The 18,704-nt window shown below is 37.9% G+C and overlaps 1 protein-coding gene across 1 annotated transcript in view; it reads left to right on the forward strand.

Moving 5' to 3' along the window:
• SPON1 (spondin 1) overlaps nt 1-18,704 on the forward strand; it is a 285,884-nt gene that overhangs the window by 114,344 nt on the left and 152,836 nt on the right. The window contains exon 5 of the mRNA XM_077114063.1: nt 5,637-5,759. Within this exon, the coding sequence (XP_076970178.1) occupies nt 5,637-5,759 (123 nt within the window). The remainder of the gene's footprint in view (nt 1-5,636; nt 5,760-18,704) is intronic.

Consider the following 18,704-nt stretch of genomic DNA (forward strand, 5'->3'; position numbering starts at 1 on the left):
TTAATATACTTAAATGATACCCTGCCGCCTTGGCACGTAAGTGAGTGTTAGCTATTGTTATCTCTATCAGAAAGCTTATGAATCTACCATAAAAAAGATTTAAGACCCTAAAAATCTGAATGTATTTAGAAGTCATTAGAGAACTGAATAAAAATAGAAAAAGTCTACTGTTATACATCTGAACTCTCCTTTCTATTCATTTTTGCAGACTTTTAATGTGTATTTAGAGCAATTAGTGTTTTTAGAAGAAATAATCCTGTCCAACTCTAGTAGATCATAAGCTAAGGAAAGGAAAGGTTGATAAAGGTCTTCTGGGAAAATAATAATAGTGTTTTGGTTAGCTAAACCTGCCAGAATGTAATATACCAGAAAGAGTTGGCTTTTACAATGGGATTTATTAGCTTACAAATGTTCAGTTCTAAGACATCAAAATGTCCCAATTAAGGTGTCAAAAAGAGAATACCTTCTCTGAAGACCAGTTACCAGTGAGCTTGGGCTCCTCTGTCAGATAACAAGACATGTGGTGATGTCTGCTGCTCCTTCTCTCCCAGGTTTTCTTGCTTCTAGATTCTGTCTTCAGTGGCTACCTCTCAGTTCTCTGAGACTTTTTCTGTGAACTCCTCTCATTTCATCTCTCAGGTTCTATGGAGCTTCTCTGAACTCTCTGGGCTTTTTCTGTGTATCCTTTATCCTTTTATGAGGATTCCAGTAAGAGGATTAAGACCTACCTTGAATGGGGTGGGTCACATCTCAATTGAAATAACCTAATCAACAGGTCCCACCTACAATATGTCTGCACCCACAGAAAAGAAGTCAAAGAACGTGGCCTTTTCTGGGGTGCATGAGAGCTCCAAACTGCCACAAATAGATGATATTTTTAAAATTCATACTACCTACAATTCCAAGCACTTCATATACATTAATCATACAATCTGTACAACAACCCTGTGTGGTAGAGATGATTAAATCATCTCTATTTTACAGAGACATAAGAGGTTAAATGGCGCAGTAGAGGGTAAGGTTTGAACCCAGGCTGGCTATCCCTAAAGCCAAGGCCCTTAGTCACTGCCTTTCTATCAAAGAGGTGCCTCCCAATTCAGGAGCTTGTGCTCTTGCCTTTGGTAGATCCCAAAAGAGGAGTTAGAGCAGAAACTAGGTCCTCTGTGGAGGATCGCTTGGTAAGAATGGAAATAGGAAAAGGGGAGAGAGTTGCTGGCCTGCATTAGCGGCCAGACAGTCATAGCCTACTGACCAGGGCCTGGTCAACTTCTGGTTGGGCACCCCCAAGTGTGGCTTTTGGAGTGTTCTTTCCTTTCCTTGTATTCTATTGACCCTAAGTTCACTCAGGCTTTCTCCAAAAAGAGTGGCATCACAGCAGATAAGGCTCTTGATTCCTAAATGGCAATCATATCCCTGCCCTACCTCTATGAAATGACATCTAGGTCCTGTGAGTTTGTTTTGAGTGTTCCAGGTAGCACATTTAAAAGCCATGTTTTGGCCTATCCCTGCAAACAGCTGACCACAGCCACTGCAATATGGTTTTGTTAAATTGACTGCCAGAAGACAACTTTATTTTCTGGATTTGAGGATTCTTAGGAGACACTTCACTGATGCCTCCATGTGCTGAGAACTGTTCAAGTGCACCTCCCAAAGCTTCCATCCCGACATGGTTATTTGAAGTCTTATCTAAGCTGTGAATATGCTAAAATTCTGCAGATCTGGTGGCAATTGATGTCATGTCAAAACTCTATTCGTTATCACTTCCAAAGTAGAGACCTTATAAAAAAGATGAAGCAAGCATCTGTGTAAAAAGACCACTTCCCAACAGCTACTTGAAGAACCACAAAAGGCCCAACAGGACCTAGTCTGTGGGATCATTAGGTGCAGTCATAGAAATCCATCAGTTAGCAAAACAGATCACTTAAAGAAAATCTATAAAATATAAATACAGAGCAAAGGAATTTGCCTAATCAGTTATCTTTAGCGCTTTCATTAGATCTTTATACTCTTTGCTTGTTTGTTGACTCAAATCAAATCCATCAAGGAAGGGGAGAGAGAAATATTTATCTATTACTTTTTTCCCAAATGAAACCATTAATCCACAGGGGCAAAATTAAAAGCTGTAGAAATAAACAGCAACAGCATTCTGTGATTTTTTTTTAAAGAAACATAAAACATTAACTCACAATTAAGATAAGGGAAACATAAATAATAACAGTAAAATATTACTCCAGATGCAATGAATAATAAATATGGGCATATACACACACTTTAATCCCTATCACATACAATTAAGGCAGAGAGACAGGACAAGATGAAAAGAAAAGCAGAGAAGGAATAATGAGGAAAAAGAAGAAAAAGAGATGGGGGACAAAGAATAAAGGAAGAGAGTGGAAAACAAGTCAATGGATTAAGGGTAGAAATGGGGAACAAGGGTGGCTCAGGGCAAGTTCCATGGCCTAAAGTAACTGTGTGCTCCTCAGGCCCCTTGTTGTTGGGAGAAGAGGAGTAAGTTAACACTTATCACTGCCCTTTGAAAACCTGTTTCATTTTCTAATAGGATTTTCCTCGGTAGGATGCAGTATGTCTGTTTTCATTTTCAAACTTTAAAAATTATTTTTTTGAGTGAAAACTTATTTTTCTTTGGAATTCCAGAAGTTCTGTTATAAGTGTCTTCCCTTAAACCCCTGGAAATATCTTTAAGTTTGCTAGGTATAAAGCCCTTTTAATAAGGGAAAGCTATCCGTTTGCCTTATTTTGGTTCTTTGAGAGATTATTGCAGCCCCATTTAACAATGCCTTGTACTTATAATGGAGACCTCGGCATTTATCTCTTAGTTTTGAATTCCTTTTTCAAAACTATGTTGGTTTTTTAAATCATGGTTGATCATAATAGGAATGCAAACAATGAACTCTTCAGGAATTACTGATTTATGCTACCTTTCCTGAAATATATTCAACAGACCTTGCCCCCTTAACTATAAAAGTGGCTTACCCAGTAAACAAAGCTGACAGGCTGTCCCTAAGAACAGACAATGTTCTACTCTCTTCCAAGAATAGAAATATCACCAAACAATGTTCTACTTTGGGTGACTTCAGATGTCTTCTTTAGGGAATGTTTAGAAATCCTGGGACTATTTAGGGAAATAACTTTTCAAATGCACCATTCTTCGTTTGATAAAGCAAAAGCAAGAATTTATCACGCACCCCTCTCTCCCACCCCACTATTAGTGTTATGCAAACCTATCCAGAAAAGGTTGCTTTTCTAGAGGCAGTATAGTAAAGAGATTGACAATATGGGGTGTGGGCTTAAAATGAGGTGGGCTCCAGTTCTGCCTGTACCACTCGCTAACCCTGTCACCTAGGGCAAGTTAACTAATCTGCCTTAGTTTACTGATCTGCAAAATGAAGATATAATCAAACTATCTACTTCTTAGGACTGTTAAGATTAAATGAAGCACTATATAAAAGGGATTAGCACATATAAGGACTCAATACACGTAGTTATTATTTACAGTGTCTCATATGTTTGCCTACATCCTAGAACCCAGAATGTCTTCTTTGGTTTGTATATTCAAGCCAAAAGAACCCGGTGAATGCCAAAAGGAAGACTGCTAAAATGCTCTTCCTGACACTGGAAAAGATTTTCATACTCTTTGTATAATATTTAAGAATAATGTCCAACTTGCAAAAACAGAACATTTATGTTAATACTGCTAGGGCAACTGAAGAAAATGTATTTGAAGCAAGTTGCACCTGTAGTCATTGTTTTATCTTGCAGGAAGCTGAACAGACTAAAAGCAACAATGCACAGTTAGGGATGTGGGCTTGACAATCAAACATACCGAATTTATTTATGAATTCTCTTTTGCTCTATTTGTCCACTATTCACAGCTAAAAATGGAGGTGGAGAGGGAATCTAGTTCAGTTTTTCCTGATGGCTTCTATACCCAGAAGGAAATCTAAGCTTTTGAACATAGTCCCACAACCTACTCCCCCTAATACAATTTCTAAAAGCTTGGTAAGAAGTGATATAACTATAAACTCATACCTTTAAAAATATGTATATTTCAGCAGTCATTTATGTCTTTCTACGTGATCTTACTCTCCTTCAAAGCAATTCCTTCTTATACTGACAATTTGGATCCAGAAAATATTTCTTAGAGAAAATACACATATGCATACTGATCTTAAAATTTCATGGAGAAATCCTGTGCTGGGGGTGAGAGGGTGGGACGGCCAAGAAAGGATAACTGAGGATATCAGGATAAATATTACCCCTGATTTCCCAAGGTAGGCCCCATCTCAAATATTTTGCCCTAAATGGCTTCAATTTTCATATCTTCACATTCATTGATTTTTTTCTTCTGACAACTCCAATCTGCTGTTGAACCCCCTTAGGGAATTTTAAATTTTGTTGCTGTGCATTTCAGCTCTGTTTGGTTCCTTTCCATAATTTCTCTCTATTGATTTTCTCTTTGTGTTTACCTATTTTTTTCCTGACTGCCTTTACTTCTTTGTCCATGTTTTCCTTTAACTCTTTGAGCATATTTAGAACCATTTTTTTTAAGCCTTTGTGTGGTATGTCCCAGGTCTGGTCCTTCTTGTTAAAGTTTCTAAAGTTTTAATATTCCCTTTTGCCTAGGACACCACTTCTGTTTTATTGTATGTTTTATAATCTTCTGTTGAAACCTGGAGATTTTCATATTTTAGTGTGTTACCATTGGAATTTAGACACTGAGGCATCTGTTCCTTAAGTTGTATGCAGCTTGTGTTATTACAGAGCTTCCCTTGAGTGTCAGAAACTAGCAAAAATTGAGGAAAAAACACCTCCTTTCCCAGTCTTTGCAGATTGACCTATATAGTGCTCTCCTTCAGAGTTTACCTATACAAGAATTTAGAAAATAGCTCAAGGCGAAAGTGTAAGGGCTGCCCTAATCCTTTCAGTGCATGCATCTTGTCTCAGACATATGCATGTAGCTTTAGGAATTCTTCAGTTTACACAATATAAATGCCCCGTTTGCTAGGAAACAGCTTCCTCATGGTCCCAGGCACTTTACTGTATATCCTACAGCCAGCAATCTCTTATCCCAGGGAACCACTTGACTGCTCTTTTACAGTGTTCTGAGGAGAGTTTCTGTGATCCACCTTCTGCATGCAAAGTTCTGGGATGGCAAGTCCGTCCGGCCACCACCAGATGACATATCAGATGACCACCGCCATGGCCAGACATACATTCTCCCAGTATGCGCATGAGGGTAACTGTGCTCCCTCTGGAAGTGGGACCAAGAATCTGCACTGGAAGTGTGGGCCAGCTCTGCTGAGTGGTGACAGGAGGGTCCAGCCAGGGTTTCAAATGATCCTATGTTTTTAATTGTCTTTTTGTTGATGTGGTATTTGCCCTGTTATTGCAATACTTTTTTCTGGAGCTTTGAGAAAGATGTTTCTGCCAGTTCTTGATGGTCGTTCAAAATTTCTGTGGGGGAATGGAGCCTTGAAGCATCTCACTCTGCCATCTTGATCAGGGTGAGACTTTGGGTTTTCTTAATAAAGGTTAAGGATGAGATGGAAGGGATGCAGCCTTTTAAACAGCCCATTTTTACTCCTAACTTGATGGCCTTCCTGACTGTGTTTCAGACTCCACCTTTGATGGGGTGACCGACAAGCCGATCCTAGACTGCTGTGCGTGTGGAACCGCCAAGTACAGGCTCACATTTTACGGGAATTGGTCTGAAAAGATGCACCCCAAGGATTACCCTCGTGAGTAATGTAACTACTTTACGGATTGGGAGGGAACGCATTGCGAAGTTCTGTCTGATTCTGGGAAATACAATCAGCTGAAGTGTGTGAGGTATGCTCCCTTTTATCACTTGTTCATGAAACACATTCTGATAAGCAACTTCAGACATGAAGCAGACATAATAATGGTATGCTTTTAGTTTCTTTGCCCAGACTTGTGCTAAATATTTTATCTGTGATTTAAAAGAAATGTTCATGAAGTCATGCTGCTTATCTTCAGGTCAGGCATTAAGTAACCTCAGTTATCCTGAAATGGCCCTATCCATGAATTACACAACTGACCTATTTGTGCTGGAAATAACTGGTGAAGGGATCTTCTCTAGACTCCATAGACCAAGGTCAACAAATACTCAACATCCTCACTCATGAAAGGCATTGTTAGTGAGTCAGTGTGCTGGTTTGAAATGTCATGTACCCCAGAAAAGCCATATTCTTTAATCCTCATTCAATATTACTGGGTGGGATCTTTTTTATTGTTTCCATGGAGATGTGACCCACCCAGTTGTGGGTAGTAGCTTTTGATTTGATGATTTCCATGGAGATGTGTCTCCACCCATTCAAGGTGGGTTTGCTTACTGGAGCCCTTTTAGAGGGAATCATTTTGGAAAAAGCTTTAGTGCTGACAGAGCCCACACGGCCAGAGACCTTTGGAGATGAAGAAGGAAAATGCCCCCAGGGAAGCCTCATGAAACAAGAAGCTGAGAGAGAAAGCTAGCAGACATTGCCATGTGCCCTCCCAGCTGACAGAGGTGTCCAGAAGCCAAGGACCCCAGCAGACACCAGCCAGGTGCCCTTCCAGCTGATAGAGGTGTTCTGGACCCATCGGCCTTTCTTGAATCAAGGTATTCTTCCCTGGATGTCTTAGTTTGGACATTTTCATGGCCTTGAAACTATAAAATTGCAAGTTAATAAATTCCCCCTTTTTAAAAGCCATTCTGTGTCTGGTATATTGCATTCTAGCAGCTTACAAATGAAAACAGTCAGCATGCTCTTTCTCTGCTGATTCCCAAGGCCACATTGGAGTTCTTCATAACAACATGCTCCACATAGATAATACCAATCAATGAGAGCTGTCAGTGGTTTCTTAACTTGCTATTTTGAAGTATATCCTCAATCATGACACTTCCAATTCCCTTTTATATGCAATTGTCTCAACAAATGCTTAACATATGTAAGATACTACACTAAGCACTGGGCATATAATAGTGACCAAAAAAAAAAAAAAAAAAAAAGACATAGCCTGTGTCCTTATGCCATTCAGAGGCTGCAGGGGAGAAAGACATTTCAAATAATCATACAAAAAGACATGAAAATAGAACAGTGAACTTACTGTGTGACAAGTATTTTTGCATATATTCTATCATTTAATCCTCAAAATCATCTGTTTGTATGGATGAACTCACTGAGTATCAGAGCAATCTCCATACTTTGTCTAAAAGTGGGTCTGTGATTCAAATCTGATTTGTCAGGTTCAAAATTTGCAGTCTCCTTGTCCTGCCTTTGGTTTGGATTGTCTTGCCCATTCTATCTAAATCTGTGTGGCAGGATGTCTGTGTGCGGCACTGAGCGTGCTATTACTGTTCGTTGTCTGTTTCATTCTTGTTCATTTCGCTTTGGAGCTGCCACACACAGCTGGAAAAAAAAAAAAAGAGCAGGGCTGGGAGAAGATTAACAAGAGAAATTTGAGTTAGGTCCCAAAGGAAAGGGGAGAGAAGGGCATATGGCTGGGGCCTCAGAGGACCCAGACCAGACCAGAACCCTCAGTGACCCTCACCTAGCCCATCCAGAGGGAACTCCAGCATTTCTTGGCAGATCAGGAGCCCTATTGTTTAATTTTGCCCACGTGTAATCCAAGCCTGGGATCTTGGAAGCCTCTCAGTTGTTCAGTCTTCCTACTCAGGGATTCAGCCTGATCTGCTTCAGCTGGTGTGGGAGACCTGCCTGAGCAAACTTGGATTTTCTGCCTGGGGAAAAAAAAATCCACTTGGAAGAGCTATGATGGAAACAATTTCTTCCAGTGCCTTCCACCCACTAACCCAGAGGAAATAAAATATTCAGGGCTCATTACTCATCTTTTGTAATCCTAAGGAGCGTCTTGCTCTTTTCTACTTTGCCACTGTCATTTCCCAGAATTTAAAAACAAATAAAATAAAAAAGAACAAAAAGGTACAGAACCATTGTTGCTGGGCTTTTGAGCCAAATCGAGTACAGATCTAAGGAGACTTTCTGTGGAATTGTTAGGAGTTTCTTCGTAAATATAACAGACATGTTCTGATCCCCCAGGACCATCCCGTTGTCAGATAGCTATGTTGCATTGTCAGACTGTGCTGTAATTTTTTTGTGGGAAAACTTTGGTCCCTATTTGTGTATAGCATCAATCACATTATACTGTAATTATTTCTTCAAGAGTCTTCCCCTCCAAAATGAGAAGTCCACCTAGACAAAAACTGTAACATGCTCATCTTTGATCCTTAGCACCTGGAAGTATGATGTACTAAATGTTGAACTCGGAGTGATGTCATTATGACCTGGGAGGCATATTTCTAGCACACAGCTAGTCATGATGGCCAGTACTGGGCAGGAAGTATGGGCCAAGTCCGTCTTTGGAGGGAAAGGGTGGGCTTGTAAATTCAGGGGACAAGAGCCATTTGGAAGGGCCCAAGGAAGAACCAATCAGAATATCTGAAAGTTCAATGCCCTCAAGAGTGTTTTCTAGGAATCTTAATAAGATTAATAAGATTTCTTTTTACCTCTATAGGGATGATGCTGTCTAGATAACTGATCCTTGTTTGTTTGTTTTTTTGTTTTTGTTTTTGTTTTTCTGATCCTTGTTTTTAAATCCAGAGATACTTCCCCACAAAAGTGCAAACCGACAAATGGTGATTCCCTTTCTCCTTTATTAATTAGCCATTCAAAACACTTTCTCCCACCCCAAGATTTTTTTTTTAATATTTTTATTAACAAATCTTCACATATATACATTCCATACCTGGTGTACAATCAGTGGCTCACAGTATCATCACATAGTTGTGTATTCATCAACATAATCATTTTTTAGAACATTTGCTTCACTACAGAAAAAGAAAAAACTCACACATACCATACACCTTATCCCTCCCTATCATTGACCACTAGTATTTCTATCTACTCAATTAATTTTACCCTTTGTCTCCCCCATTCTTTCTTTCTTTCTTTATCCATATTATTTTACTCAACTGACCAAACCCTGGACAAAAGGAGTGTCAGATACAAGGTTTTCATAATCGCACAGTCACATTGTCAGCATTATATCTTTATACAATCATTTTCAAGAAACAAGACTCCTAGAACACAGTTCAACAGTTTCAGGTACTTCCCTCCAGCCACTCCACTACACCATAAACTAAAAAGGGGTATCTATATAATGTATAAGAATAACCTCCAGAATAACTTCTAGACTCTGTTTGAAATTTCTTAGCCACTGAAACTTTATTTTGTCTCACTTCTCTCTTCCTCCTTTTGATCAAGATGGCTTTCTCAATCCCTTGATGCTGGGTTCTGGCTCATTTTGAAACTTCTGTCCCATATTGCCAGGGAGATTTACACGCTGGGAGTCATGTCCCTCATAGGAGAGAGAGCAGTGAGTTCACCTGCCAAGTTGGCTTAGAGAGAGAGGTCACATCTAAGCAACAAAAGGACTTCTCTGGGGGTGACTCTTAGGCCTAATTTTAAGTAGGCTTAGCCTATCCTTTACAGGAGTAAGTATCATAGGGGCAAACCTCAAGATCGAGGGCTCAACCTATTGATTTGGTTGTCTCCACTGCTTGTGAGAATATTAAAAATTCTCCAAATGAATATTTCCTCATTCCTCCAAGGGGACTTGGCAAATATTTCCTCCAAGGGGACTTGGCAAATACTTGTTTATTCACTGTCCAGATTACTTTAGGATTTATCAGGGCATCACTCTAACCTTCCCCCAGGATCTTAATGTTCCAGTTTTCAAGTTTTTTTATTTCAGGAAACATTTACATGCTTAAAAATTATTGAGGACTCAGTACATTTTTGCTTATATGAGTTATACCTATCAATATTCACCATACTAAAATTGAAACTGTGAAACTTAAAAATATTATTAATTATTTTAAAATAGTATATCAGTTAACAATAATAAACCCATTATATTAACATAAATAGCATATTTTATGAAAATAACTATATTGTCCAAACAGAAGAAACTTAGAGAAGGGTGTCATTGTTTTACCTTTTTCGCAAATCTCTCCAATGTCTGGCTTAATAGAAGGCAGCTGAATTCTCATATTTGTTTCTGCATTCAACCTGTTGCAATATATTCTTTGGCTGATGTGTAAGAAGAAAATTCCATCTCACACAGATATGTCATCAGAAAAGGAGAAATATTTTAACAATCTCTTCAGAAATCTTTGATACTACAAATGGTAATTTCTTAAAAGGTTAGTTGTAATATGGAATATGGAATACATAACCACATCAATGAATTAGTACTCTATTACACTAAAATGCCTTGCTTTACCTTGCACTTTGAATGGATCTTTTACCAAGGCATGATTTTGTAATATTGCATATGGTCATTTGGAATATATTGGTTTATTAAGTTATGCAGCTCATCCAAATATTAAGACATTTCATTATACACTATCAAAAATCACATCCATTAATATCACCACTAATCTCATGAGAAAAGTCTTTAAGTATTTGAAAGCTGTGAAATTCTTGATAATGGGTAAAAGTTTTCCAAAGTTCTAATTTTTTGTCTGAAACCTCAAATTTTATCACAGGCAATAAATATTGTCTGTTGTTTTCCTTGAAGTGATAGGCTCACTTCATTTTTGTGAAAATTCCTGCCAAATTCCCAAGTCTGAATAGCCATAATCTGTTTGTCCTTTGTCCTTGCAAGTAACAGTGATGTTTATGAAAATAAAAAAGTAGCTAGTCCAGTTTGCACCTCAAACAATCTAACAAGTGCTCTTCTTCAAAACAGCTGCAGTACTTTAGTGTATAGCAGGAATGTTTATGCATATTTCCCAATTAGTCACACAGAACAATAAAAAGATGTGTAGTCAAAGGTAAGGATTTTAAAAAGTTAATAAATTTTTTTGGCTTCATCAAGAGCAGTCTTGAGCGAAACTGTCATTTTTGTTGTTTACTGCAAGTGTGTGACACTTTAGAATACATTGGTGCATTTTGAGGTCACTGCTATGATTTGTGCCAAGGAACCAGCAATTTTACTCACCACTGCTTTTGTACCATTAATGTAAATGTAAATGTAAATGTCAACACTTTGAGAGAGAAAATTATGAATGTAATTTTGACCTCATAGACCCCCTGAAAGGATCTCAGGGTACCCAAGGGTTTGTGGACCACACTTTGAAAACCTTTGCTTGATGGTAAGTTTCTGCAGAGAAAATATTGTGTCCCCCCCAAAAAAGATATGTTGAACCCCTAGTTCCCAGTACCTTAGATTGTGACCTTATTTGGAAATAGGGCCATTACACTTGGAATTAAGGCAGGCCCCTAATCCAATATGACAGGTATCATTTATAAGAAAGAGTAGAAGAGACAGACTAAAAGAGAAAGTCATGTGATGACTAAAACAGAGCCTGAAGTACTGCAGCTGCAAGTCAAGAGATACCAGGGATTGTTGGGAAACCACCAGAAGCTACAAGAGGAAAGGGAGAATTCTCCCCTACAGGTTTCAAAGGGTGCTTGACCCTCTTGACACCTTGATTTCAGATCTCTAGATTCCAGAACTGTAAGACAGTAAGTTTCTGTTGTTTTAAGCCACCCAGTTTGTAGTACTTTGTTATGGCAGCCCTAAGAAACTAAAACAGATAAGATGGTATGCAAAAATGTCTCTTTGGGTAATCTGCCTTTGAGATTTCATGTTGGGCTCTCCATGGAAGATTGGGCAACCCCCATGTACTTTCAGGAATCTCTTCTGGTGAGCCATTTCTTAAGTGACTTTTCTCAACCATTATCAAAACGGTTTGTTCCAAATTCAGTTTCTGGGGTTTCCTGCATTGGAGTATAGAGCACACTCTGCATTTATGACATCCTTCTCTCTAAGAGGTGGTCGAGTGGAAAGATAAGAGAAGCCAGGGGACGACCTTAATGACATGTCATTCCCTCTCTAGTATAATGTCTTACATCTCTGCTGACCACCGGGAAGTAATGAAATCATTTTAAAACTAAGTAGCTTCTGCAAGTCCATTTTAAAACTGTATCACACAAATTTTACCTGCTTATTTTATAATGGTCAAAGGAGTTATGGGCTCTGATCAAAAAGCCTGTGAATGTTGGAACCAAACCAGAACGTGGATCTCCTAATTCCCTTTTGCCTTCCTCTGAGTACTGTCATTCTTTTCTCTGCAGTAAAATGAAATATCTTATGTGCAAAGCTTCTTTTAGACCCTGCTGCACTAAAATGAACTCAACTTATAACAAAGTCTCTGCCATACTGAACTGTTTTGCCCACTGTCAAAGATCTATACTGCAGAGACCCTAGCTTAGAAGTCAGAAAGAGAAGGTCTGGATTTTATGAGCCAGCGAGAGTTCCTGAACCTCTGAAGTGTTAGAGGAAGTGGAAGGGCCCCAGTGTCTGTCCTCTACACTGTGAGTTTGAAGTACTCTGAAATGGTCCAGAAGTACCTGCTTTATGGGAGCGCAGAAGCCTGGCAGTGTTAACATACAGGGATGTCCTGGGGATTGGAGTCATGCCCAGGCCTTGCCAGTGGGTTGGGAATTGCCAAACAAATGCTGCATCCCTTTGGTTTCTGGCTCTGAATAAAACTCTTGGGTTTTTGACAAATGGGTCTACCCAGTAGAGACTCTATAACCTCCCTGACAAAGTAAGCTACATAATATCCCCCATTTTTGGTATAGCATCAGTTTTAATACTATTTAACAAATACATATTAACAAAAATAACATTTTTAAGAGGAGCCAATTTTTTTTCACTTGACAACACATTGCTTAAAATATAAAAATGGCCATTGGGAAATAAACTCTACATAGTCAAAATTAATTTTACAATGAAATTCAGCCATCTTTTTCACTGGGTCACTTAATTTAAAAATATATTAATTATTAAATCTAATCTGGCTTGGCAACTATTTTCATGGTCAATAAAACTCCATCCATATACAGAGTGTTTATATTGCATTTAATCATGCTATATCCTACGTTTCACATTTAGTTTTGTTTCCATAGTCATAATTTAAAAATTTATTGAATAATATTATATTAGCTTGCTCTAAACAACTTAACTATGTTTTTAATGAATATTTAAGTAGTATAGTATTATTGCTATCATAGAAAGTAGTGCAATAAAAACTTACATATAAAAAATTCTTCCTCTTTGCCCTTCCTTTGGATTATTTTCTTGAAATAATTTCCCAAGAGTAAATGAATTTTTATTTTTTTGGCCCTTGAGATCTATTGCAAGAGTCTCCTTTGAAACAGTTGTGTCAATCCACCAACAATGAATAAATAAATCTGTCTCTTCTAGCCTTCTTAGCATTTGATTTAGCCATTTTGTTTTGATTTTGCCAATTTAATGGTTATGAAAAGTTAATCTTGTTTTAAATTGGGCATTGGTTTAATTACTAACATACTTGAACCTTGAACCTTTTTAAATGTTTATTTGACTATTATCCTTTGCCTTTAAAACCATTAGGATGATGGCAAGAAGAAAATCTGATTTTGTTCATTAGCTCCTCAGGGTCTGTCTCATTATCTGGCACATTGAAAGGACTCCATAAATATCATTGAATGAATGAATGAATGAGAAGCAGTTAAAATGAGCAAGGAGAGTGGAGTGCGATGAGCAAGGAGAAACCATGGGAGGGGTTAGACCAGGAGAGTGGAGAGCAGAATAGAAGTGGCTGGAGGTATGTGGGACGATGGGTTAGGAAGATGTTGCAATGGTGTAGCAGGAGATGATGATGACTTTGGACTAAGGTGGTGGAAGCGATAATGGAGAAATGGATGGATTTGAGATATCTTTTAGGGAAAGAAAAACATCAAAGCTGACAATGAGGTTTCTGGGTGGGAAATGGAGGTGAACTTTCTTTCAAAATATTCTTCAATATTATGTGTTTCTATTTTTACAAATGATTTTGAAATTATTTCATCCAGTTCTTTGAAGAACTGTGTCATAATTTTAGGTGGGATTGCATTAAATCCCAGAATTACCTTGGAAAAAGTTGTTAGCTTTATCGTATTTAGCTCATTTGGTTTCTTTCCATCTATGGATAAGACCATTCTCCTCAGCCCAGTGCCTAGGACAGTGAGGAGATGTCTGTGGACCACAGCCTCCTCTCTAAATTTGATATCAAAAACAAAATTAAACAGTCAATAAATATCAGTTCCACTCCCTCTTCCCTCATTGGGAAATCCCTCTCCAAGATGAATAGTTCTGCCCTTCAGAGCCTCCTATACTTCTAACTGGTCTAACTGGACCACAACCAATGCTGAGACCAAAAATTTTAGAAGAAGGGATAGTAACAGTCCTTAAAGCATCCGGAAAAGCAGGTAACAAAGTGTCAGGAACAGAATGGCACCAGATCTCTCTAAAGCAACACAAAAGCTATGAGACGATAGAGTAATGTCAACTCCAAACCAGTGGTACTAAATTCTCAGAGGAGACATTTTGTGTTGGGCCCAGAGCCCCAGCTGAGACAGATAAGCTCTCTTGTTGTCTCCAAGTTCTTATTGGATTTCTTTATGGTTCGCCTTTTCATTGAAAGTTTGGCCCTGCAAGGGGTCTGGTTTTAAGGGGGCTTGCCCTCTGACCCCTTGCCTTGTCTCCTCTCTCCCTGTGTGCCCCTTGAAATCAAAGCAGCCGCAACATCAGTCCAAGATTGTAGTTCAGGAATTGGTTCCCTCTTTGATGAGACCCCAGGGGATTTCTTTCACTTTTTCCAGTGCTTCTAGGTATTTTGCACAGGGCTTTTTGGGGGGTTCTATCTTGACCCCCAGATGCACTCTCTGCCTTTCTCTACCTCATCACCTGGGCTCTGTTGCTGTTGGGCTTTCTGTTATATCTGGTCAATGGGAGGCCAAGGAGGGAGGAGAGGAAGGTCAGAATCTTTCCATGCTCCCTCTCTGCTGTGACTCCACATTGGCAGGGGCTGCCTTCTTCCAGAGGCCACAGCTTCTGTCCAGCTGCCATTACTGCGTGCTCTCACTCGCGGGCTCTCTCTCTCTCTCTCTCTCTCTCTCTCTCTCTCTCTCTCTCTCTCTCTCTCTCTCTCTCTCTCTCTCTCATCTAGGTCCTGAAAACTCTTCTTCCCCAAGGAAAATACTCCAAGCTTAGGGGTGATCGTGACTCTGTAGGAGCTCACCTTCCCTTATTGCTTTCCTAGAACCCTGCAGTCCCATGTAAATTGCCCTTTGTCAAACTCTCCTCAATTTCCCCTTTTGAATATGCCATCTGTTTCCTGTAGGACCCTGACCAACACTGCCATATTTCCAGAGAGTCATCTGTAGACTCTGTATATGTATTAATTTGATAAAAGAAAAAGCAAAAGTTTTTACAAAGACAGTGAAGTCAGTTATCACTACAAGTCTAAAGTGGTTGCCTATGCCCCATTACACTGCCACTTTCTTTGACTCACTCAGAGTCCCCTCACTCTCCTTCCCTCCCACCTAAAAATGCTGCTTCCATCCCATTGCTGCCCTAGAACCTAGGACATACAGTGGGATGGTCTTTTTTTTTCCTCTGGGACTGTGGCTAAACTCTGATTCCAGTTTAGATCCCATTCCAAAGTTCTTTCATTCCTTTCCCCCTTTTCCAACACTAGGGTCTCATCTCACCCAAAATGTATTCAGAGGAAAAGGTTATAAGCAGACACCTCAGTGCTTGCTTGTTAAGTGAATTCTAGAATTTCAGCTAAGACGGCATTCATTAATAAAGGAGAGAATAATTGCCCAGATCATATTTCCTGGTTAAATATATGCAATTTCTGTAAAAATGAGACATATAAAAATTTTAATTTTTCCTTAATGATTTTCTTTCCTCCATGAAAGCTTTGAAGTTTCTTTCTTATATACCTTTCATGAGATTAATTTCTAAGATTATTTTCTATTTTTGCTATTATTACCAATGAAATTTACAGTTGTCATTATGCTATCTAGCAGGTTATATTTAATATACAAGAATTCTATTGCTCTTTTATTCACTTTTATTGTCTATATGCTATTATTTCTAATAGTTTTATCTCAAATTCCTTGAATTATGTAAGTAATCAGTCATAATTGCCTATGAAAAACAATGTTTTTGACTTTTTTCTCTAATTGCTATTCTATTATTTCTGAGGTCTTCTCTTATTCACTGACAATAACTTCCAGTACAATGTTATATGATAATGACAAAAGTAGGTGGCCTTCTTTGTTTCTGTAATTGAGAGGTTAAGACTTAACAAATCTTTATGATTACTGAATCTTTATATAGATGCCTTTTTACTTTCTAGTATATTGTGGACTAGCCAAAAGGAAAATACCTGAATCTACTGAAACTCACTGAGTTGTAACCTAAATGCCTTGATCTTTGATAATGATTGTTTCTTTACTTTGTGATTATAAAACCTTCATGATAATTCATGACTGGCCCTACTTGTACCCCCTTCTCCTGTTTTACAACTCTGAATTCTGGTGATCATTAGACAGCCCTTTAATGTTTATTAATGAAGAAACTTGAATCAGCTGAGAACTAACCCAACTCAATTCCTAAATTACCTTACTATTCCATGCTAGACCTAACCAAAATTGGCCCACCTGACAGATGCAGTAGCTTAAAATGTAACCTATAAATGATCTATACCTTATTATAATACTAAAAATTATGCCCATCCTGTTAAGGCTGCTGTTTTCTTACATACATTCTGTGACTAAGCATGTAATCAGTCTGCACATGCCCAATAATTAGATCATCTCTAACTTCATCTCAAACCATTATACTTATTATCTTAAAATCTGCCCATCTTTGATATTATAAAACTTTCAGAGTTACTGCAGTTTAAGGAGACAGATTTTAAGCAGATAAGCCAACTATTCTCCTTGCTTCACATGGCAATAAACACTTTCTTCTTTTGAAACCCTAGTGTCATAGATTGACTATTATGTGCATCAAGGAGAGAACCACACATTTGATCAGTAACATCTCTATTTGTAATTAAAATGCCCTAAATTAGGTACCATGTTGACTCTTGGCTTCAAATATGTTAAATCCAGATGTTTACTTCTAATTTTTTAATGCACGTTGGATTATTCAAATGGCATTTTGGCAGCTATCAATATGAACATAATTGTTACTACTTAATCTTGTTTTGGATTATTATATTAATATTTTTACATTTGCTAGAATATTCTTCCATTCTTGGCAAATCTAACTTGGTCATAGCATGCTTTTTCCCTTAGTATATATGCAAACTATTCTTCCTCTATTATTAAATTTTTACAAACATTTTCTCAATAATCCTGCCTCAGCCCCATAGGATGGATATTATGTTCTCCGTTTCAGAAAGAGGAAATTGAGTCCCAGGAAGGTTAGCAATTAGGCCTAGTTTATAGAGCAAATGCATAGTAGAGCCAGGGTCCGACTCCAGCTCCATAGGGCCCCAGAGCCCTTTCCATCTCTCCTTTGAAGTTGCAAATTACCAGTATTCATTTTAAACTCTTTACATTGCTATGCAAGTGTGGAATTGATCTATAACTTCTGATTTTAAAATTTACTCTTGATCTGATTTTAGTGCCAGGACATTATATTTGAGGAATAAATTGGTAACTACCTACCCATTTCTATTGGTTATTGATACTTTGAAAAAATTACCTTCATACACTGAATGCTTTTCTCTCATCCTCACCCCCAATGCCCTTCCAATTTCATTATCATTTATTTATGATTCATGGTCTTTCTTTTGTGTTAGTTTTAGACTTTTATTTCCTTCCTCAAAGATCCTCAATTTTATTCAGATTTTCATAATCTTTAGCATACAATTATCAATTACAAGATACTTCTCCTTTATTTCTTCATTAAATTTAACCTGTTTTGGCTTTATCTAATAATTTTTGTTCATTTTATTAGACAATGCTATTTCCTATTTACACATATGCTTTATATATACTATCCTGTGTTCCTATTTCATTTGGATTGTCCTTTGTTCCTTTGAAGATTTTTATATTGTTTGCTTAGTATGCTGATTTCCCCATTTCTCTTTTATTAATAATAAATGCACTTACAACTGTGAATTTTCTTTCTCGTAGAGCACTGAGCTCCTCCTAGGGATTTTAATATGTAGCTCTCATTTTCATTATTTTCTTAATATTCTGCTTTTGTGCACTTTATCTTCCTGACGTAGTTGTTAATTAGCAGAGCGTTTTAAAATTTCCGTGTAGTCAGGGATTTTTGGTTTGTAGTTTTGTTCTTAATTTTGTTTCTTATTTTGTTTTGCCAGGAGAGTGTTATATATAATTTCTGCTTTTTAAAAATTTACTGAGTTGGCTTTTTATAGCCTAGTATGTGTTTACTTTAGAAAACATTCTTTTTTCTTATTTCACCCCAAGAGACAAGGGGTACGTACGTTATTTAAATGTATCACTTCATGGCACGTTCACATCATCATCCATGTAAAACCCCTCAGGCCTTATGTTTTGTTTTACTCCATTTATCCCCACTCCCCACTCTCATCACCATCATGCACCCATTCTTGATATATATATATGCTTTCATTTGAATCTGTTCTTGTTAGTTGTGTATTACTTGTTTTCATGTATTTTATTTTGTGTATGTGGTATTTTGCTAAAATATCATTCTCTTTCTTACTTTTTTCTTGTGGTGCTATGTTCTTAAGATCTACTTATGTTGCTGTGGGTATGTCTAGTTCATTGTTT

The sequence above is a fragment of the Tamandua tetradactyla genome, chromosome 8 (assembly GCF_023851605.1).
Source record: "Tamandua tetradactyla isolate mTamTet1 chromosome 8, mTamTet1.pri, whole genome shotgun sequence".
In the NCBI taxonomy this organism is placed as follows: Eukaryota; Metazoa; Chordata; class Mammalia; order Pilosa; family Myrmecophagidae; genus Tamandua; species Tamandua tetradactyla.